At 40.9% G+C, this 23,961-nt stretch overlaps 1 protein-coding gene across 10 annotated transcripts in view; it reads left to right on the forward strand.

Moving 5' to 3' along the window:
- Positions 1-23,961, forward strand: part of FUT10 (fucosyltransferase 10) — a 176,291-nt gene that overhangs the window by 107,509 nt on the left and 44,821 nt on the right. For 4 of the 10 annotated variants that reach the window (XM_028482080.2, XM_028482079.2, XM_055081420.1 and 1 more), the window contains one exon: positions 6,462-8,009. In XM_028482080.2, coding sequence (XP_028337881.1) covers positions 6,462-6,686 — 225 coding nt within the window. In that variant the 3' untranslated portion in view covers positions 6,687-8,009. Of the gene's footprint in view, positions 1-6,461; positions 8,010-12,837; positions 12,902-13,686; positions 14,448-16,133; positions 18,495-23,961 lie in introns of those variants that run through there. The other 6 variants (XR_003677782.2, XR_003677781.2, XM_007119709.3 and 3 more) reach the window with 5 other exon arrangements.

Genomic DNA, 23,961 nt, shown 5'->3' on the forward strand with positions numbered 1-23,961 from the left:
GCCCATTTTCTGGAGAGTTTTTATCATAAATGGGTGTTGAATTTTGTCAAAAGCTTTCTCTGCATCTGTTTAGATGATCATATGATTTTTATTCTTTAACTTGTTAATATGGTGTATCACATTGATTGTTTTGCATATATTGAAGAATCCTTGCATCCCTGGGATAAATCTCACTTGATCATGGTGTATGATCCTTTTAATGTGTTGTTGGATTCTGTTTGCTAGTATTTTGTTCAGGATTTTTGCATCTATGTTCATCAGTGATATTGGTCTATAATTTTCTTTTTTTGTGTGATATCTTTGTCTGGTTTTGGTATCAGGGTGATGGGGGCCTCGTAGAACGAGTTTTGGAGTTTTCCTTCCTCCGCAATTTTTTGGAAGAGTTTGAGAAGGATAAGTATTAACTCTTCTTTAAACGTTTGATAGAATTCGCCTGTGAAGACATCTGGTCCTGGACTTTTGTTTGTTGGAAGATTTTCAATTACGGTTTCAATTTCATTACCTGTGATAGGTCTGTTTATATTTTCTAATTCTTCCTGGTTCAATGTTGGAAGGTTGTACTTTTCGAAGAATTTGTCTATTTCTTCCAGGTTGTCCATTTTATTGGCATAGAGTTGCTTGTAGTAGTCTCTTATGATCTTTGTATTTCTGCAGTGTCAGTTGTAATCTCTCCTTTTTCATTTTAATTGTATTGATTTGAGTCCTCTCCCTTTTTTTCTTGATGAGTCTGTCTAAAGGTTTATCAATTTTGTTTATCGTCTCAAAGAACCAGCTTTTATTTTTATTGATCTTTGCTATTGTTTGATTTGTTTCTTTTTCATTTATTCCTGCTCTAATCATTGTGATTTCTTTCTTTGTACTAACTTTGGGTTTTCTTTGTTCTTCTTTTTCTAGTTGCTTTAGGTGTAAGGTTAGATTGTTTATTTGAGTTTTTTCTTGTTTCTTGAGGTGAGCTTGAATTGCTATGAACTTCCTTCTTGGAACTGCTTTTGCTTCTTCCCATAGGTTTTTGATTGTCGTGTTTTCATTGTCATTTGTTTCTAGGTATTTTTTTATTTCCTCTTTGATTTCTTCAGTGATCTCTTGGTTATTTAGCAGTGCACTGTTTAGCTTCCATATATTTGTGTTTTTTACTGTTTTTTTTCCTGTGTTTGATTTCTAATCTCATAGCTTTGTAGTTGGAAAAGATGCTTGATACGATTTCAGTTTTCTTAAATTTTCCAAGGCTTGATTTGTGACCCAAGATGTGATCTATTCTGGAGAATGTTCCGTGTGCACTTGAGAAGAAAGTATATTCTGCTGTTTTCGGACAGAATGTCCTATAAATATCAGTTAAGTCCATCTTGTCTCATATGTCATTTAAAGCTTGTTTCCCTTATGTATTGAAGTGCTCCTATTTTCGGTGCATAAATATTTACAATTGTTATGTTTTCTTCTTGGATTGATCCCTTGATCATTATGTAGTGTCCTTCCTTATCTCTTGTAACATTCTTTATTTTAAAGTCTATTTCATCTGAAACGAGTATTGCTACTCCAGCTTTCTTGTGATTTCCATTTGCATGGAATATCTTTTTAAAGCATATTTTGTCTAATATGAGAATTGCTACTCCAGCTTTCTTGTGATTTCCATTTGCATGGAATATCTTTTTCCATCTCCTCACTTTCAGTCTGTATGTGTCCCTAGGTCTGAAGCAGGTTTCTTGTAGACAGCATATATAAGGGTCTTATTTTTGTTTCCATTCAACCAGTCTTTGTCTTTTGGTTGGAGCATTTAATCCATTTACATTCAAGGTGGTTATCAATATGTATGTTCCTATTACCATTTTCTTAATTGATTTGGGTTTGTTTTTGTCTGCCTTTTTCTTTTGTGTTTCCCACTTAGAGAAGTTCCTTTAGCATTTGTTCTAAAGCTGGTTTTGTGGTGCTGAATTCTTGTAGCTTTTGCTTGTCTGTAAAGCTTTTGATTTCTCCATCGAATCTGAACGAGAACCTTGTTGGGTAGAGTAATCTTGGTGGTAGGTTTTTCCCTTTCATCACTTTAAATATGTCCTGCCACTCCCTTCTGGCTTGCAGAGTTTCTGCTGAAAGATCAGCTGTTAACCTTATGGGGAATCCTTTGTATGTTATGTTTTGTTTTTCCCTTGCTGCTTTTAATATTTTTTCTCTGAATGTAATTTTTGTTAGTTTGATTAATATGTGTCTTGGTGTGTTTTTCTTAGGATTTATCCTGTATGGGACTCTCTGTGCTTCCTGGACTTGTGTGACTATTTCCTTTCCCATGTTAAGGATGTTTTCAACTGTAATCTCTTCAAATATTTTCTCAGACACTTTCTTTTTCTCTTCTTCTTCTGTGACCCCTATAATTCAAATGTTGGTGTGTTTAATGTTGTCTCAGACGTCTCTGAGACTGCCCTCAATTCTTTTCATCCTTTTTTCTTTATTTTGCTCCTTGGCAGTTATTTTGACCTTTGTATCTTCCAGCTCACTTATCCATTCTTCTGCCTCATTTATCGTGTTATTGATTCCTCCAGAGTGTTTTAAATTTCAGTTATTGTGTTGTTCATCACTGTTTGTTTGCTCTTTAGTTCTTCTAGATCCTTGTTAAGTGTTTCTTGTATTTTCTCCATTCTGTTTCTGAGATTTTGGATCATCTTTACTATCATTACTCTGATCTCTTTTTCAAGTAGGTTGCCTATTTCGTCTTCATTTATATGGTCTTTTAGGTTTTTACCTTGCTTCTTCGTCTGTAACATATTTTTTTGTCGTATCATTGTATTTTTGATGGGTGAGGCTGTATTCCTGTCTTGCTGGTTGTTTGGCCTGAGGCGTCCAGCACTGGGGTTTGCAGGCAGTTGGATCGAGCCAGGTCTTAGTGCCGATATGAGCACCTCTGGGAGGCCTCACTCTGATTAATATTCCCTGGGGTCTGAGGTTCTCTGTTCGTCCAGTGGTTTGGACTCAGAGCTCCTACCACAGGAGCTCGGGCCCGACCTCTGGCCTGGGGACCAAGATCCTGCAAGCTGCATGGCGCAGCCAAAAAAAAGGGGAGCGGTATAATTACAAAGAATAAAACACAAAATAAAATTAAAAAGATAAAAAAATACATTAGTAATAATAAGAATCTAATGTAAACAACTGCAACAAGGTAAAACAAAACCACAACAGAAAAAAGAAAAAACAAAAAAACAGGGGAACAAGCCAAAAGGAGCATAATGATAACAAAGTATAAAGAATAAAATAACGTTAGAAAAATAAAAGATTTATTAGAAAACATAAAAATATAAATGAATCAACAGCAAGGTAAAACAGAACCCCAATCTAAAAGAGGGAAAAAGAAAAAAAAAGCCTTGGCTGTGGGGGGCGGAGTTTAGGCAGGGGTGGAAGTTAGGTAGGGGCAAGGTTTTGGGTGGGGCAGGACCTAGTCTGGGGTGGTGACATTTGAGCATTGGGCAGCGCCTGGGCTCAGGACCCATGCAACTGGAAAAGGCATTGGGGGCAGGGCCTAGGCAGGGCAACGTTCAAGCATAGGGTGGGGCCCCTGCCTAGGACCTGCGAGGAAGGGGAGATGGAGCAGATCCAAAGCAGGACCTCAGAAGTGTGGAGTTCCAGAGTTTGGAGGTAAGGCCCTGGGTAGGGGGATAGTGGCAGGGCTTGGGCTCTGCAGGCAGCAGGGAGGCTCTTCGGGCAGAGGATTAGGCCTGGCAGCCCAAGAGGCTCCCTGGTGCCTAAGTGGACAGGGAAAGTGCTGGCCACGTTCCCTTCTGTTCCTCCGCGCCACACCTCAAGGGTCTCCGCCAGCGTCTCCCCTGTCCCCACTGGACCCCTAACTGTGGGTGGATCCCGCTGGGTGTAGGAACTCCTCCCCTCCCCCAGCCACCCCCCAGGGGTGCCAGGTCCCCGAGGTCTGGTCTTTACTTTTGCTCCGCCTTCCCTCCCTCCCACTCCCTCAGGACCCATATGGCTGGAGGGGGCCTCGGTGGGCAGAAGTTCAGGCCCAGGATCTCAGCAGGGCCCAAGTGGGCGGGGGAGACCTGTCCATGCTCCCTTTTGATCCTCTGCCCTCCCAATGGTCCCCCAATTTACTCCTTCAGGTGTGGGATCCCTTCCCCTCCCGCAGCCACCCCTCAGGGGCTCCAGTCCCGTCCCGCCTCCACTTCTCCCCCCTCATTCCCCCCAACACTCCACGTACTACCCGGTCGCTGGGGGTTCCTCCCATCCCCTTAGGTGTCCGTGGTCGCCCGCTGGTGCCTGGTAGGTGCCCTGGTTGTGCGAGGATGTGAATTCCGCGTCCTCCTAGTCTGCAGTCTTGACTCCACCCCCGAAACCCTACTGTCTTCACTTAAAAAAAAAATTTTTTTTAGAAAAAGATATACATGTGCATAGGTTAAAGTATCAAATAGTTCTGCAAAGTTAGTTTAAAAAAAAAGTCTTCTACTTCTTTTCCCTTTTCTCCTTCCCTAGAAGCAGCCACTAATCACAATAGTTAGCTAATTATTTTGGTTATTACTCAATATTTCTAAATAACATACTCTTATACACTAATTTTTTGATATTCAGTGTTTCTCTGATTATAGATATGAGCAATGTAGTATACTATGATTTGTTTCCCTTTGTACAGCTTTTGGTTTCCTTCTAGTTAATACTTGTCTTATTTCTTGTTTATTTTAAAATTTTAATCACTAATTCAATCCTTGTTGATTGTTTAAATCTCCTTTGAAGACATTCAGCTATACCAGGCATCCAGTTCCTTTCATCTTGCTGAGTAAATCTCTCCTGGAGCCTTCTGACATACATCAATACGTCTGGCTGCCCTCTACACTGTGTAGAACATCAGCCTGAGATCTCCCTTCCCCAGCATTTTGGGAATCTCCTTGTCTTTTTCTGTTGTGTTGACACTTCTGTTTCCTGTATGTTTTCTTCCTTTTTTCTTAGCTTTCCCTCTTTTGTGGGTTGATTATATCCTCATATAGCTTCCTGGTGTATGGGGGTTGCCTGAAATGTCTTCATTTTATTTTAACATTTAAGCTATAGTTTAGCTGAATGTAAACTATTACAATGGTCATCAGTTTTTCTCAGAATTTTGAAGGCATTCTGTTAATGGCTTAAAAAAAAACTTTTAATTTTGAAATGACTTTAGATTGACAGAGAGTTACAAAGATAGTACAGAGTTCCTGAATTCTCTTCACCTGGCTTCCTCTAATGTTAACATTTTATATAACCATGGCACATTTGTCAACACTGAGAAACTAATATTGACTGTTAATACTACTAAGAACTGAACTACAGACTTCAGTCCTATTTCACCAGCTTCTCCACTCATATACTCTGTCTGTTCCAGGATCAAATCCAGGATACCAAATTGTGATCACTCCTCATGTCGCCTTAGACTCCTTAAGTCTGTGACAGTTGTGCAGTCTTTCCTTATTTTTAATAACTTTGACATTTTTGAAGAGGACTGGTCAGTACTTTGTAGAATGTCCCTCCGTAGGGTTTCTCTGATGTTTTCTCATGTTAAGACTTGGGTTTTGGATTTGGAAGAATAATATCACAGAGGTGAAAAAGGTCTTCTCATCGTATCATATCAGAGGATAAATGATATCAATATGACATGTTACTGGTGATGCTAACTTTGATCACTTGGTTAAGGTGGTGTCTGCTAGATTTTTCCTCTGTGAAGTTACTAATTTTCTCTTTCCACTAAGCGAGTCACTAAGTCCAGCCCACACTCAAAGGGAGGGGAATTAAGCTTCACCTCCTTGAGGGAGGAATATAAAATAATTTGTGGACATATGTTAAAACCACCACAATAATTAATAAATATCTGGGGGGAGGTATTTTGAGGTTATGCAAATACCCTTTTTATCCTTAAACCTGTACTTACTAATGTTAATATTCATCAATGAATTTCACCACTGCTTTTTAACTTCCAGTGTTACTGTCCAGAGATCCAAAACCATCCTAACTTCTGACCCTCAGAGTTGGTCTTTTCCTCTTAGGAATGTTGTAGAATCTCTTCCTTTTTCCTTGTGTTCTAGAATTCCATAAATGGGACTTCCCTGGTGGTCCAGCAGCCAAGACTCCTCATTCTCAATGCAGGGAGCCCGGGTTTGATCCCTAGTCAGGGAACTAGATCCCACATGCTGCAACTAAGAACCCGGCGCAGCCAAATAAATAAATAAATATTAAAAATAAATAAATAAAATTCCATAAGAATGTACTTTGGCACGAGACTGTTTATGTTGCGTGGATTGAAGGACTGAATGAGACAAGCTATGTAACACGCCTAGCAAAGTATCTAGTGCACAGAATACTCTCAATGTTGGATTCTTTCTCCTTCAGCTGTTCAGCGTATAACTTTGTGGACTCTATGGAGTGAAGGTACTTGCTTTAGGGAACATGAGACTTGTGTTAACTTATCTTATGTTTTTAATTCTCCCCCCACGCCCCTTCTCTCAATGCAGGGCTTACCACTCAAACGATGGAAGGCAGACATTACCCACCTGAGCTGTCCAGAGCCTACAGAGTTTGCTTTCTCACCCCTCGCCCCACGTCGGAGCTCTTTGCGAGAGATGTGGATACCAAGCTTCCAACAGTCCAAGAAAGAAGCCCAAGCACTAAGGTGGCTGGTTGATAGGAATCAAAACTTTTCAACTCAAGAGTTTTGGGCCCTAGTATTCAAGGACTAATATCAAAAAGTGTCAGTTTTATTTTCTAGGTTGCCTTAATATCTGAATATAATAGCTGCTCTGTGGACGATCCACTAGGATGAGAATTAATGACTGCAGTACTCATAGTGAGCTCTATTGAATAATAGATACGAGTTACCCCTAGGGGTCACTTCTCTGTTTTTTATACTAAAAAAGAAATATTTCTTATGAACACTGGTCACCTTCAGTGTACATGTCTGGACCCGCATCCCTGCTGCCTTGTGTGGAAAGTCACCTACTGTAGAATGAGTGTTTTCCTTGCTGCAAGGAAAGAGTCCTTTCAAGGAAGGCAAAGGGTGTAGCTGTGGATTCTTACAACCACCTCACTGGCTGTATTCATTGGTATTTGGCAAGCCCAGTGTCCCGATGCTGAGCAGGAACATGAAATGCGTTAGAACTTGGCAATGAGAGATGCCATCTGTTGGTTTCCAGGGATGTGAGTGAGTAGTGAAGGCTGCGTGGGGTTGATCCGCTGTTTCCCCAAATCTAAAGAACATAGCACGTCTCTGCCTCTTCCATACTTTCAGCCACCTCTCCTGCCTTTCTTATTACCACCTTGCCCTGCGTCCTCCCCCGTTCCTCCCTGGAGCGAACGTCTTGGGAAGACGTGCCTCTTCCTTGTGTGTTTTGAGAGGTGAGTTGTTCCCTATGTTCCCTTATTCCACTGAGCAGAATAGTACAGAGTCCTGTGGTTCACGCTGGACAGCCGGTGCGTTTTGATGGCTGTGAGCATGAAGGTGAGTGCCCTGGGGAGCTCCAGCGGTGTGGAAGCGGATTTGTCTTGTCTTAGGGTGATGCGCAGCCTGCAGTGGTGGGCGGCCCTGCCAGCTGGGAGCATTCCCTGTCGTTTCTGATCCTGTCACAGAGGAGTTTCAGCTCTCTTATCTGGAGCTTCTACTGGAGCGTCTCGAAAGGCAAGGAGAAAACACTGGCTCTTGTTCTCTTTCCTTGTGAGCGTGGGGTGGCTTCTAGATCACACTAAAGCCTGCTGCCACCCAACGTGTGACAGCTTTGATATTCTTTACTGTGGAAAGACGTAAGCTCCAGAGGACAGGAAGAGTCCTGGGTACTCATGTCCCTGATGTGGCATCAGGGCAAAACTGAGGAAAGCACCCTCTCGGCACCAGCTGCCTTTGTATCGCAGGCCAGTGCCTTTCTGTTCCTGCCAAGGGCGATCTCTTCCTTACGTAGCTGTCTTTCTGGCTGCCAGAGAAATTAGGACTGAAACCAATACATTCTTTTAGGAGCAAGAGGGGTCACATTGTTTCTCTCCTCTGACTGGGCTCTTCTCCATCCCAGCTCTGCCATTAACTAACTAGGATTTGAACAAATCTCTTAACCTCCCTGGGCCTTAGTTTTTGTACCTAAAAAGAAGTGATTGGGCTGGTCTTGGAAGTTCTTTTCTGTGTAACATTCTTTAATTATCGAAATTTAAGAAGCTTCATTTTGTAGGTGTTTTTACTAGGACAGTAACAAACTAGGTTAGAGCCACTGTGTATTTTTCAAGGGAAGCACACTCTTCTTTAAAGGAGGAAGCATACTTATTGGGTAGTGTTGGGGATGGAAAGGAATTTATTTATCTCTCTGCTCTTTTTTCTGATAATATCAAAAGGGAAAGGATTGGAAAGGCCAAATTTTAAATTGTATATTAAATGGGTTTATTTGTTTGTTTCTTTTCTTCTCTTTCTTTTTTTCCCCACTCTTAAAAAAAGCCCAGGATATGATTTGTGCCTCTGATGAGACATTATCGAGTAGATTCAATTCTCCTTCACAAATGCCTTAAGCAGATACCCCCCAGTGCTTATGTGCTGCATGTAGGTCTTTTTAAAAAAAATTTATTTAATTAATTTATTTATTTTTGGCTGCGTTGGGTCTTCATTGCTGCATGTGGGCTTTCTCTAGTTGTGGCGAGCAGGGGCTACTCTTCATTGTGGTGCGTGGGCTTCTCATTGCAGTGGCTTCTCTTGTTGTGGAGCGCGGGCTTCAGTAGTTGTGGCACGAGGGCTCAGTAGTTGTGGCACATGGGCTCAGTTGCTCTGCAGTATGTGGGATCTTCCTGGACCAGGGCTCAAACCCATGTCCCCTGCATTGGAAGGCGGATTCTTAACCACTGCGCCGCCAGGGAAGTTCCTGCATGTAGGTCTTAAACCCCAATCATTCATGTGTTTTTTTGGTTCTGCTTGGTTCTTCATCACAAGTCCATTGATCAAATTCACCCTAAACTTGTATGCAGTATGTAGCCCTGAGCAAATTTAGTGAAATACTGCAGCATGTGGGATCTTCCTGGACCAGGGCTCAAACCCATGTCCCCTGCATTGGAAGGCGGATTCTTAACCACTGCGCCGCCAGGGAAGTTCCTGCATGTAGGTCTTAAACCCCAATCATTCATGTGTTTTTTTGGTTCTGCTTGGTTCTTCATCACAAGTCCATTGATCAAATTCACCCTAAACTTGTATGCAGTATGTAGCCCTGAGCAAATTTAGTGAAATAAAATCATTGCTCATTTAATGTGGTATAAAAATTTTGTGGAGGAAGAGGATAAAGGAGAGGGAATTTCTTGGGATTAAAAATGAGATGTAGGGCCTTCCCTGGTGGCACAGTGTCTTTTGCAATAGGGTTTTCATTAATAAGATAATGCCCTCTTGTCTGTGATAATTGCTGTCATGGAGGGATTCTTATCTGCAAAACGGAAGCTCTGCTTTTGGAGTTCCATGGAAGGCCCTCCGTGTATTTTATCTGTGTTGACACCATCATAAGACACCTTTCTCTTTACCTCAGTGACTCCATTTTTGAAATATGATTCAGCAAGTGTCCTACCTCACAGGCTGTTGTGTGGAACGGCTCATGGCTGTGAAGGACTTCTGCAATGCGGCTTTCTGTTTAGTGCTTCAGTACGCTTTACTTGGATTATTCTAAAAGACTGATTTTCAAAGCAGTATGACGAGGTGGGCAGAAACCTTTCAGAAATATTGAAGAAAATGATTACTAATGTTAGTTAATAGTCTTTACTTCTTCACCTGAAAATGGAGGCAACTTTGACCTTTGGTCACGTAGCAAATATAATATTTCAGAATCTGAATGCTGACTGGCTTCTTTGTTGCTCTTTTTTTTTTTTTTTTTTTTTTTTGTGGTACGCGGGCCTCCCTCCATTGCGGCCTCTCCCGTCGCGGAGCACAGGCTCCGGGCGCGCAGGCTCAGCGGCCATGGCTCACGGGCCCAGCCGCTCCGCGGCATGTGGGATCCTCCCGGACCGGGGCGCGAACCCGGTTCCCCTGCATCGGCAGGCGGACGCGCAACCACTGCGCCACCAGGGAAGCCCCTTTGTTGCTCTTAAGGACTGCATTCTAGCAACTAAAATATCAGTTGAGGTCATTATCATTATTCGTAACAGATTGAATGCATACAGTGTTCTATACACTTCTCAGAAATAAAGACATAGGCAAAAATGAGCATCATTCTTTCGGGGTCAAACATTGTGTATTACACATAGGAGAATGGCTCAGTATCAATAGAACACCTTAAGGATCTAAGCACAGTACAAACCTGAACTTGAAATTTGAAATACCCATTGTACTATTGAGCATTAAAAATTATTAGTAGCACATAATTCCTGCTAAAGACAACAATTCCTTAGGGGAATCCAGTGTAAAGTTAATTTTCAATGAATAATGTTGATTATCTAAAGCCAGGAGGTTATAACTCTGCATAAGTGACATATGTCTTAGGATCTTCAAAGTAAACAGTATAGAAGCCCACAGGCCACAAATAAAGGTAGTCAGTTTATGTTTCAAGTACCTTTGCAATCTTGAATATTTTACAAAGAATTTCTTTGCCCTTCTTTCGGAAATTTCTTTCCTTTGTTTCCATTTTTGTTGTTGTTGTCATTAGGTAATATCTTAGATAATAATATCTTTACCGCTTGATTCTAATGTCAACATATATCTTTATTTCCTTCTGATTACAGAAATGAAAATGCTTTAGGAACTCAGAGGGAATATAGAATTATGAGCTATGACTGGAATGAGAAAGACCTGATTTTAGCCCCTAGTCTTTGATGTACCATCTTTATTATCTTGGTCAAGTTATTCGACCTTTTAAAGCTGTATCTTGTTCATGTGTCATGTTTGCTCCCTGTGAGGTTGTTGTGGTGATTAAGTAAGCTTGTGTTCATGCTTCTCTCAGTAAATGCGAGCTGTAGTTGTTCCAGCTATCTGTGGCCATCACCCTTTTGTTTGTGAAGACCCGGGTTGAGATTGGTTCAGGAAAAGGGAATGACTAATGATTGGACCAGGGATGGTACCCTTCTGTTCTTTGTTTAGTTGTTTCAAACATATTTATTGTTATGAGATGGGCATTGTGGAAGGCACTGTAGCAGATACAAGCAGGACAATGGAGAAAGGTGTGAGGGGCATTGTGATACACGAATGGTATTAAAGCCAGGGACAGAGGAATGCTTGAATTGTACTATAACTGTTTCTCCCTTCCATGGGATTTCTGATGGAGTTTTACACAAAGTTCCCAAGAGCATAATGAAACTCAGCAACCTCTTTATAGTAGCTGTGCAAACCCAAATAAACCCAGTGCAATGAACTCCGGTAAAAGCTGGATTTGAACATATAATTTAGATTTGAAGCCTAAGGAGCATCTTTTATGGCCTTTCTGTTTTCTCAATTCTCAGTCTTAGGACCAGCCTGTTCAATGTGCCAAGAGAAAGGAGAGAAAGTCTGTAGGTCCTCACCCTGCTTACTCATTAACCAAGGATCAAAACAGGAATAAAAGAGGGGGAAACCTCTTAGGAGACAAGACCTCTTTGCTCTCCACTTGCTAAGGATGCAAGAATATGGGGTGCATTGCATGAAAGCTCCCTTTTAAGTCATAGTAACCTCTCTGACTAGTAAATGTGACCTCATCAATATCCTGGGCCCAACCCATTAAATTAGTGACCCCGTTGGTGCTGGTGGAAGGGGGATTATTAAGGACTTGGGCAGGATGCAAGGTGTGAGAAGGGACAGGAGTGACCCTCCATGATCTTTGTCCTCTCAACTCATTGGGCTTAACAGCCAAGCCTGGGGTCAGTCAGAGGTGGACTGTATCCCCAGGAGGGTATGACCTATCATGATCAACAGAGACCTCCTTTCACCTTCCTGGGCTTCTTCCCTGATAACTACCCTTGCTCCGTGGTATCCCCCTGGAGCCAGTGACATGAGCCGTTCAGCTCTTTGTCTCTTCTGAAATGAATCAGGACTGAACGTTGATCAATGTCTCCAGGAGAATTGTGAACATTAAGTCAAAAATTTGTTCCCTATTTTATTTCCCATTGCAAACCATGACCTCATCATCCAACTTCGCTCACCAGAGGAGGTTATACAACCAGCCCCAATAGGCCATTAGGAATACTTGGAATTTTACTATCACAAACTCCTTAATTTAAAAAAAAACTGATTGAGTAGGTAATTAAAGATTTTAGAGACTATCAATGTAGGTAGCGGGTGCCATTAATGGTTTTAAGGCAAGGGCAGTATCCCAGGGGCCTCACACAGATTGCTTCATACGTATACAGAGTAAACGTGACTGCAGACTCATCTGATGAGTCACACTCACAGAAAAGTAAAGCCAGTTTACTTAATGATGTCCTTGATGAAGTAATAAAAATGACTAATTTTATAAAACCTTGACCTTTGAGTACATGTCTTTTTAATATTCTATGTGACAAAATGGGGCGTATATATAAAGCATGTCTGCTGCACACCAAAGCACAATGGGAATCTCAAAGAAAAGCACTGTGTGATTGTTTGAGTTGTGAGCTAAACTTTTCCCTGGAAAACCATTTTTGCTCAAAAGAGTGTCTGGCAAATTGTGGGTTGTTCAGTGATGGTTTTTTGTCAGTCGTCTTCATGGAAATGTAGTGAGCCTGTCACTTTAAGAGAACCAATAGACTTTGTTGCCAATGATAAAATTTCAGCTTTCAAATGAAAATTAAAATTTTGGAGAACTAATTTCCACCACTTCGAACTTGACAACTTCCTGATTCTTGAGACTTTCCTGATGAGACTAACAAATGTTACTTTTGACATTGAATGGAAACAGAGGTGATGACGTGTAAAGGAATTTTTATTTTTATTTTTTTTAGGTAAGAAGTGGATTTATTTAGAGAGAAACACACTCCACCGATAGAATATGGGCCATCTCAGAAGGTGAGAAAGGCCAGGAGTTTTTAGTTTATTAGTTTGTTTTTATAATTTGAAGGAAGGAAGAAATAGTGTTATATACTAGAGAGAGAGCATTTGTTTTAAATTAGTTTTTTTGGTTGAAGTATTCCATAAGGGAAAATGGAGTTTCCAGTGGATATTTTTTAAATTATTGATCACATGAAAATTGGGGTAAGGTAAAAGGTAATCAGAACTTTCCATGAAGGAAAAGAAGCCTTTGGTTTTTTTCACTAGGGAAACAAGAAAAAAATGTATTAAAGAACAAGAAAATTATTTTTAAAATATTATCAAGGAAATTATCATTATTTGGGTCACTCAGAATGTCAGGCTGCCTGGAATTTATTAATTTACCCAATAATTTTTTATTGAGCACTTAATATGTGCCAGGAATTATTCTGGGCCAAGAGGCTATAGTAGTGAGTGAAACTGACAAAACCCCTGCCACCGTAGAGCTTACGTGTTAATTCTAGTAGGGGAGTGAAAATGGAAATGCCTTAGCAAAGTACAAACCACTTCCAGGAAGGTTTTGTTTCTTTATTCTGTAAGAGTCCCTTGAGATGGAATTTACTTCCTGAATTTCTACTACTCTATTTGAAGCATGAGATATGATGTAAGTGGATTATATTGATAGAGTGTATTAAATGTGCTATATTGACAAGATGGTTAAAAGTACTGAAAGTTCAGATTCGGAGTGAGTTGGCAAGTCTGAAAGCAAATCCTTTCTCTGTTCTTTTCGTTTTTTACTCCATTGTTTTATTCCTGTTCCCCAGAAGAGGAGACATTTCTCCTGTCAACGTCATGTGATTTCCGGCAAGAATAAGAACTGACTTGGGAATGGCAATAACAATGGTGAGCTCACTGGGCAAGCCGTCCTGCTGTGTGGCTAAACTCCATCTGTTCACCTTCAGTACAGGGGCTGGGGCGAGTCCATATTCACTTAGTTGCAGCACCTGAAAAAATTTTATCTTACAAGCCGCATTCAGTCATCGTGTATATAGCTCACACACCATTAATAAGAAGACTCATTTCACCAGTGAAATAATATTATCTGCTAGTCTGAGAGAATGCAGGTCACTTAGATGAACATCTTTAGGTAGTAAAGTATAATCCCAGATGTCTTCTACTTCCTGTTTTCATGGTCTAAAAATCCCAACTTCAGTGTACGTCTTTAGCCTGGAGGTGATGAAGCAGAAATAAGAAAATGAAACACATCTGCTGTGACACCCCCTCCGTAATTTGTTTATTTTTGCAGTAACTCTGGGGATGCCATTGAAAATACATTTTTATAATCTTTTCTTTAAATTGAAGTACAGTTGGTTTGCAATGTTGTGTTAATTTCTGCTGTACAGCAAAGTGATTCAGTTATACATATATATATTCTTTTTCATATTCTTTTCCATTATGGTTTATCACAGGATATTGAATATAGTTCCCTGTGCTATACAGTAGGACCTTTTTGTTTATCCATTCTATATATAATAGTTTACATCTGCTTATCCCAAACTCCCAATCCATCTCTCCCCCACTCCCTCCTCCTTGGCAACCACAAGTCTGTTCTGTACGTCTGTGAGTCTGTTTCTGTTTTGTAGATAGGTTCATTTGTGTCATATTTGAGATTCCACATATAAATGGTATCATATGGTATTTGTCTTTGTCTGATTTACTTCGCTTAGTATGATGATCTCTAGGTCCGTCCATGTTGCTGCAAATGGCATTATTTCATTCTTTTTTATGACTGAGTAGTATTCCATTGTGTATATGTACCACATCTTCTTTATCCATTCATCTGTCGATTGACATTTAGGTTGCTTCCATGTCTTGGCTATCGTGAGTAGTGCTGCTGTGAACATTGGGGTGCACATATCTTTTCGAATTATGGTTTTCTCCAGATATATGCCCAGGAGTGGGAGTGCTGGATCATATGATAGCTCTGTTTTTAGTTTTTTGAGGAACCTCCATACTGTTTCCCATAGTGGTTGCACCAACAGTGTAGGAGGGTTCCCTTGAGAAAAAATCCTTTTTGAGATAGGGAATGTGGAAGCTCATATTAAAAGAAATGTGATTTTACTTCACCTAAGATGGTGAAGGCAGGACACAGTAATTATATACATAGCTTATGCAATACCATATCACTAATAAATGACAGATCCAGATTTCAAACCCAAGATTGTTTTGTTTGTTCACATTCTTTCCGCCATACTCTGTTTTCTTCCATGGGGAGCGAAAGAGGTGGCTGCAATTCTTTACAGTACCTCTGAAAAAAAATGTCCCTATCCCCACTGATATGGAAAAATCTAGTTCTACCCTTATAGCCTTTAAAATAGGTATGAAATTCTTTACTAGTGGAGGGGAGTTTGTGTCGTGCTTATAAGTCAATCTGTTTCTTCTTCAGAAGCTTTCTCGTGATATTGGAATTATAAGTAATTTGGTTTGTATATATTGGGAAGTGAAACACTTGGGAAAGCCCATACGTTGGCCTTAAACATACTCCCATCTTTGGGAAGGTCTCAGTTGGCTGGTATTGCGCCTATTTGTTTGCAGAGGCTCATGCAATTCTGTAGACACAAGTCCTTCTTCTTCCCCATTGTGAGAGCTGGCAGAGCAAAGCTCACAAAGGACTTGTGAAGTAATGATGATATATTTGTGTGAACAACAAGAACTCAGAAAAAAATAATGTTTGGATCTTGGAAGTGACTCTCTAGTAAACCATGATCATGGTTATGGAAAACCAGCTTTAAGGGTCAAAGAAAAGAGTGTATGATGTCATTTCCTATGGCCTACTTATTATGCCCATTTCCACCCTCCCCACACAAGTCCCAGATCTAAGAAACAAAGATACCATTCATCAAGGCTGTGTGCTTTCTAATTTGATGCTTATCCAAATTTTCCTTCAGTTTTGCAATTATAGGGGATAATGTGGTTCCCCCAAATTCATATTCTGCCCCCCTCTTTTGGAAAAGCAATACCTCCACATAAACTTCATAATAAGAGGCTTTCGCATTTTCAAAAACTGAGGGGGGGTGCCAATGACCAGGAACAGAGGGTATGGGCAATGAAGGAGAGGTGTGGTACATGCACTTTCAGAGGAGATGGAAAAAGAGCATCAAGCTGGTGAGGCCAAATTGTACGCTGAAGCTGAGACACATGGTCCTAGTTCCAGAGAAAAGTCTTTCTACAGGTTTCTTTACAGAGGCCAACATCTCCGTTTTGATTTCAGGAAATCCCCAAACAGGAAATGAGATGTTGCAGGCTTTGGGCTTTGGGGACAGACTCACGAGAGAGATACATTTCAACAGCCTAAAAATTGCTCTTCTTGGCTTCTGAGGACATGCAGCCGAGCCAAGGTGAACCCCCCTTCCTCCTTCTGTCTGCAGCTGGCTCGGGTGCCCAGCGTGTCACCACCCATCACCCCAGAACCAGTGTTTCCTAAACACAGCCACATTCCTCCCCTCGACACAGGACCTCTGCTCACGTTGCACCAGTCTGTAACAAACTAGAGGGTCATTCACGAAAGGGCATGGAGAATAAGGAGAAAACAACCCCTAATCTTGTGCGGACTGGGAAGAATCTGTTTTGGCAGGCACAGGACGGGGACTGCTGTAGAACTCGGGGGTGAAACAGTCTGATCTCAGCGCTGGCAGCCTCTGCGATGACCTTGGAAAAGACCTTGTATCAACCTGATCAGAACCTCCAGACAAAACACGTGAGTTCAGCCAAACATTTGAATGTTTCCGACGTTCGCCTGTTCTCCATCACGTAGAGACAGTCTTCATTGCGCTGGACTTCGATTTGACCCTCAAAAAAGCTGTTGAGAAGGGGTCCCTCTCTACTCCCATTATCTCCTTTTCCAACACCCCCATAAACAAATTATGGGGACATGATTGGGCAATACAGGTATATCAAGCTCTCGTCCGATCTACATATTACCTGGAATACAGTGGAGGTGGATTGGGGTTAATTTGGAGAGGACTGGAAAGTGACACCAAGACAGGGACCTTGAATGTGTCACCAGGATTTACAGATCTTTCACAATGCTGTTCTTCGCATATGTGCTTGCTGCTTCCCAGTGAAACAGAGAACTGGGTCTCGGGCAGTGCCCAGCTTCCCTCATGTCTTGTGTTTACATGTGTCACATATTTCTGCAGGGCACTGCCCACTGAGATAACAGATTAATCTGAGGTAGTCATTAATTGTTTGATGTCTGTTATATGGGAGGATAGGATGGTTCCAGGGTAAATAAAATTTGAGACTAGCCAGGGGTAAGTGACAGCATTGCTGTTTTCTCATCTCCCATGGACTTCAGACCTTCCAAGTGAGCTTGGCAATTACCTAAAAAGAAAGGAGTGACGTGGTTTTACCCAGTGGGGGCTTTCATTGTCCATTTGGGTCCCTTCGTTTACTGCATCTCAAAGAAACCATGACAACCGTATTTGTCTCTATTTCCTCTCCCCTTGATGCTTCTGTCTCCATCTGTTCAATACTCACCAAGAAAGTCAACATTTGGTCTCTTTCCTTATTATAAACAAAAGTACACTTATGTGAGTTCATTTTTTTAAGAAACATAAAAGAAAATAAAAATGGAAAGGTTGTGTTTGGCTTGATAAATTGTTCAATACCTTCTCTACACCTCCTCTTTCTTAATTTTCACTGACTCGTGACATGTTCGTTTATTTGATTTGTCAGAAAGTGCCTGTGCAATGTGCAGAGATGTGTCATCCTAGGAAAACAAAACAAAAACAAAACCCCTGCTTTGTAGGTAGGTATCTGTGTGATGAAAAAAATGCCTCCTCTGTTTTCAGTCATGGTGGTGCACGTCTAGATCTAACCATATTCCTTTCACCTCCAAAACCTCAGATAGTGGAAGGTGGGTTTGTCTTCTAAAGCTTTCTGCAAGCTCTTAGGGTCACGTGGCTCTTTGATGAGCCCTGCACAAGAAAGCAGTAACTAAGAAGAGGAAATATATGGCTCGACTCCAGTGGGACACCAGTGGGACCTCTTTTTTGTGGTGTAGGGTGTCCTTTTACATTTGAGTCCCACTGATGAAGTAGTCCAGGACAGAGCCATCCCAGGCTCAGGGTTCCTGGCTTGGAGCTAGTGTTGCCTTTGCTATTAACTACCTTTGTGACCTTGAGCAAAGCATTTTACCTCAGTACGAATCCCAGTTCCTTCATATGTAAAATGAAGTAGAACTAGATGACATATAAGCCCCCAAAGAGCTTTTTATTATTTTTTTTAAATATGTATTTGGCTGTGCCAGGTCTTAGTTGTGGCACGCGGGATCTTCGTTGCTGCGTGTACGATCTTCAGTTGCGGCATGTGGGATCTAGTTCCCTGACCAGGGATCGAACTCGGGCTCCCTGCATTGGGAGTGTGGAGTCTTAGCCACCAGGCCACCAGGGAAGTCCCCCGCAAAGAGCTGTAAGATGGTACTATTCTATTTCATGGCTAAACACTAAACACTAGCTGGTGATTTTGTGAGTTTTCCTCTCCTACCCCTGTGATACAGTTCTCGCCTCCATCCTCTTCTTATCTCACTCTATAACTTTTCTCATCTATCTTGTCCACTTCGCATTTTCAACTATCATTTGTACACTTAAGACAAAACATCTTAAAAAATGAACTTTTACTGCATTATAATCACATAAACTACAGTGTACCTATTTCAAGTTCAGTAAGTTTTTTTCAAATGTATACAGCTGTGTGTCCTCCACCACAGTCAAGACGTAGAACATGTATATCACCCCAGTAAGACCCCTTGTTCTCCTTTCTAGTCAATACTCCCCCATTCCTGGCCCTAGACAATCACTGATCTGTCTTCTGACACCAAACATTTTTTTCTCCTCAAAGCCACGTTTCTAATCATGATCAAAGTGTATGTTCAACTACCCACTGGGAAACTTGAGTTCGGTTCAACCCAGGCCCCTTGACCTTAAGGAGACGGAAATCGAGATCTTTCCCCACAGATGGGTCTGTCAAATCTCTAAAACTACACAATCCGAGCATCCTCTCTGTTCCTTCCTTGCCTTCTCTCTCCATGTTTACGCATCCCATTTAGCAATCTACTCTTTTAACGTATTCACATCAGTTCCTTCCTTCTGCCACTGTTTTGTGTAGGACCTCACCAACCACAATCTAGTCCCACCAAGTTCAGGAGCTCCGTGGGCCTCTTCCAAGGTCACGCCCCACATCCTTCGACCTCGCAGCTCAATGACCTTTGCATAGCCTTTCCCCAATGTATTTACACGGTGTCGACTTTGTAGTCTGCTCACTTTGGGACCTTTCTTTCAACAAAAACCTTCCTCTTGTAAATCAAACACTCCCTAGCTTAATATCCTTTAATAGCCCCACATTCCCTCTGGGATAAAGACTTTTCTGAAACAGCCCTTCCCTGACTTTCTAAGCTCACCTCTTACATCTTCCCCGTTTATTAGCATGCCCCTGTGCTCTGCTGAACCAAACTAACTGTACGTTGCCTGAACACTCCATGCTTTCTTCAGACCTCTGCATCTTTGTATACACTTTCATTTCCTCTGCTCGGAATACCAGTTTGATGAATGCCTATTTATGCTTCAAGACTCAGCTCAAATGATTTCCTCAGGGAAGCCTTCCCTAGTACCCTCAAAGACTATTATTATTTTCTCTTCTTTTCCTTCATTACACATTGTATATTTCTCCTTTGTAATCACCAAGATTATACTCCAGTGTAGAGAAGGAGGGAACAGGACAACCCATTCCCCAAATGGTCTTGACAGTGGACAGGGTAAGCTCATGTGTACATACTTACATGTGTGCACAGCCCCATACCCACAGGGAAGGAGGAAGAACACATTGAAGAGTTTTTGATTTGGGGGGCTACCTTCTAGCTCATTTAAGAGTTTCAATGAGGAGGTGGGCTTTGGGAGTCTCTCCTGCCACAGTTCATTAATTTCTCCTTCTCTGGTCTGTCTCAATTGGTCTGAGACTTAGCACGTTTACTTTTTGTTGCCCACTCAGGGTCTGCTTCTCTCTGCAGGTGAGTCTCCTCACACTGCTAAGCCCTCTGCTGGATGCCGCCCCAGGTGGAGGGAAGGAGGCTTCCCCGATATTCTGGACGATGTAGCATCTGCAATCACATAGGCCATGCCCTGTAGATTGTCCTGCTAAAATACTATCTGTCTCCTGTTGCCTCCTCTCATCCTTGTCTGGTGTGCACCTGAGATCGGGAGGAGAAAAGTGAGATGGAGAAAACTGGTCCTGCAATATCTCTAAAAGGACTTACTATATAGCCACTTTAATGATCTGTTTACATGTTTGTCTCCTGCAGACTAAGTATCTTGAAGGTCAGATGGTGTTTTTTGTTTCTGTTTTGGTATATATCCCTGGTGCCCAGCAAAATCGATGAATGAATGAATCTCATTTATGAATTTGAATCCTACCTATACACACTTATATTATCCAAGTTGATGATTTATAAGTAGCATGTTCTACCTTAATTGAAAACTTGTTCATTAGTGAGTTAAATAAAATATGGACCTCTACAAATATGTTTTAATTTAAAACATTTTCTGTTTAAAATTCGCCATAAACCTAGGCAGTATTTTCATGTGCTGGTACTTCTAATTCAAGACATTATCCTTTAAAATAGAAATTAAAGCCAAGCCTAGGTAATTAATTTGGAAAATTAATCTGCCAAGTCTTACTGCCGGTGGTAAACATGTAGACATAATATATAGAAATAAGCCATATTTGGAGAATCAAGCGTATATTAAAAGAGAAGACAGTAACCAATCAGAGAAAATGCAACCAAATAGCATACACATTTTTCTTTACCACGTTTAAAAGAGGAAGCTGAGTGCCAGTTCAGAGTGCTGATTGCAGACATCAAGGTGGGGCTCCTTGTTTTCCTCCGGGGGTGGAAAAGCCTGGATAGGTTCTCTTATTTCTGTACAGTTGGTGACAGGCCCAGGAGAAGGAACGCCTGGAAATCAGCTGGCTTTTGATACATGTTTGTTGAAGAATAGGTTGTATTGCTAAGTGTCAGAAAGTTGGGTAAAGCATTCAAGAAGTCCTTTGGAAGTATATATGCGCTTGAAATGCCAACGATGTACTGTGGTTTCAGATTTTATGGAGAGATCATACTCCCCTACCAGGGGCTAAAATCTCTTGGAAGGTTTCTTTGACTAAGCTCCCTCAAGATGACCTTTGCTTGCTTCAAGTAACTGTAACATTCATGTGGGCTGTATATATTCTCTGTGTTTATATAATGTATGTCTATATGTTGCCTTGGGATATTCCCAAGTTGGAGCTCATCTACTAGATTATCTTGTCCTAGCGGTTCATTCATGTCTTTGCATTTGCTATAGCTCAATATAAATCTACTATGTTCCAAACATTTTTACCTGTGGCTGTCATGTGATTCGAGTCCCAAAACAACTTTGTAAAGTGAAAGTAGTATTACTCTGATTTTTGCAGATGGGAAAACAGATTCAGTGTGTCAAGTAACTTATCCACATTTACAGCAAGTAAATAGCCGAGACCAGGCATAGATCCAAGTTCATGACCATTCTGCAATATACTTATTAAAGAAACAGAATTGTTCCGAAGCATGTACTTAGAGATCCCTTAGCTGACAAAATAAAATGGACAAGCAGCACTTCTTTGGTCATGGAATTGGTATATTCTTCATGTCATCTGAATGTTATGTCTGTTCCATGTTGGTCATTTGTGCAGTGTATAATCCAGGCTCTGCTTTTAATTGGTGATTAAGAGAGATGGGTTTGTTGGTTTGACACTGTGAACCAAACTCTCAGATGACAGAACATGATGGGCCTCTACTGATCTAGAAGTTTATCCAAAACAATAAGGTGAGTACTCCAGAGAGGAACTGTAGCTCACTGTTAGGCATTTTGAGTGCCTCTCACAGAGTTTTCTCTTTTTCTTTCCCTTGCACTGAGTGGTAGGCTATTATTTTAAAATGTATTAAATACCAAGTTCTGTAATTGCCTGATTACTATCATCTTTCCTCTTTCCACTCCCCGCTGTTCCCCCTGCCATCAGGATGACACTTCCTTCAGGCACTCACATGTTTCATCCCTCAAAAATGGAGTATAAAAACACATTGAAATATACCACACATGGTGATTGTCAGAAGAAAATCACCCAGAACCTTGATCTCAGACTTATCTTTCAAATGATATAAATCCAATTTATCTCACTCTCAAGTTTCTTTGAATTTTAGTGTCTCAGTCACCCTATGGTAACATTGCTCTCCAGAGTAATTTAATAAAAAGATGAAATTACTCCACATACATTTTTAACTGTACCTCTTTCGATAAAATAGGTTGATGTCAGAAGAGTATTCTTTCCTGAATCAATGGCAAATATGTTTTTAATACAAACTATATTAGTCCAGAAGAAATCTGTTGGTGCAACAGAATACTCAAGAAAAAGATACTCTTTTGGCTAAATTATGAGTCCCTATTGCATTAGACAATTTCACATTTCACATTAAATCTTTATTTCGATGCTTCTTCTTTTTCAGCTCTGTTTATTCCTGGAGCCCATATAGGGTGTCAAAGATATAAAAATATCATAAAACCAGGCCATAAATGAAATTAATTTTAGGTGCAAAGTAACTTACCTATGTATGGAAGTAAATTCTACTGATCACTTTTACTGAGCAAGGGATTTGCATATTGTCTCCAGGATAATTTGGTAACTGCTATCTTGGGTTGTTTTCTGTCCTTTTGATGTGTGTCTGTAGTCTCTAAAACATCTTAGATTTTAGCTGGAACATCCACTCTGGGGGCTCTGAAGCAGAGCTCATCTGCTTTTCTGCAACACAACCTTCATCTGTGTTTTTGTTTTGCCTCTGCCAGTGAAGGAAAAAGGTCAGGGCATTAACCTCTCCCTCCATTAGAAGGATGCATTTCTGCTTTCATCTGATTAGCTGCTGTAATTTGAAGCTTTGGGTGCCTGCAGATAAGGTGGGAGGCTGGCAGCAGTAAGGGCCATGGGAGGCTTTCAGAAAGCACACTGAGAGCTGTTATCCTGAGTTTCACTCAAAAGATCAAATGTCAGGCCTGCTCACCCCAGCCTGATCCTCGAATTCTTGCATATTCATTAACCATCGCTACGTAGTTACTTGGGGAGGTTGTAGCCAGGCTTCAGACAGAGTTTCTGTAAGTCTCAAGGCACATGGAACCAAAGCAGCCAGTAATGATTTCAGATCTCTTAGCACAGCTTGTTCTCAGGGGCAAAGGGTTTAAGTAGCTGTCTTCTTTCCCTCTTTTAAAACATAAAAGTCAAAATCTGAAAATCTTAACTTGATTCCATTTATTCATGGAGTTTAGTTTAGTGATCTCTTTGATATTAGCAGGGCAAAGGAACTAACAGGAAAGATGGAACCTGCTATTTCTGGAAGCCTGAAAAGACCTCTGTAAATTCCCAGCATGATGCGGTGATGGTTTTCATAGGCAAAGGGCTTGAGGGTACCAGCATCACATTTTTACATCTCTCTACTCTACCACTTCCCAAAATATGAGAGAAGAACACTTGTACTTCTTAAAATAAGGCCAGATAGTCTCTGAAAACTTTAGCCTGACTAGCAAGATGATGAATATGAGACAGATTCTGTTTCAAATTTTTGGAGTTCGATATTTTCTTTTCTAGAATGCTCTCCCCTTTTTCCTAGGACAATTCCAGCATCAAGAAGCTGTTTGTGAGAAATAACCACAGAAGTAAAATCCCTTCCACACAAAGAGAAAACTCATGGACTTGAAATATCTACTCAGTTACTACTAGAAGCAAGGCTGGACTTGGTAAAATGGAGAGGTCAGATAATAAACTTGGGGTCTGGCTCTCTCTTATTTTACTTCTTTGGTTTCCACATCAGTAAAATAAAAGAGTTATCTGCTTGGTTATTGCTAATACCTATTCTGGTTTTAATATTCTATGATTGGTGAGGCAACATATTTCAATTTACAGCTGGCAAATATTAAGCTTGTATATTGCCATCCTTACTGGTTATATTCATGCAGACAACACTAATTAATTTTGAAAACTTT

This window comes from Physeter macrocephalus, chromosome 20 (genome assembly GCF_002837175.3).
Source record: "Physeter macrocephalus isolate SW-GA chromosome 20, ASM283717v5, whole genome shotgun sequence".
Taxonomy (NCBI): domain Eukaryota; kingdom Metazoa; phylum Chordata; class Mammalia; order Artiodactyla; family Physeteridae; genus Physeter; species Physeter macrocephalus.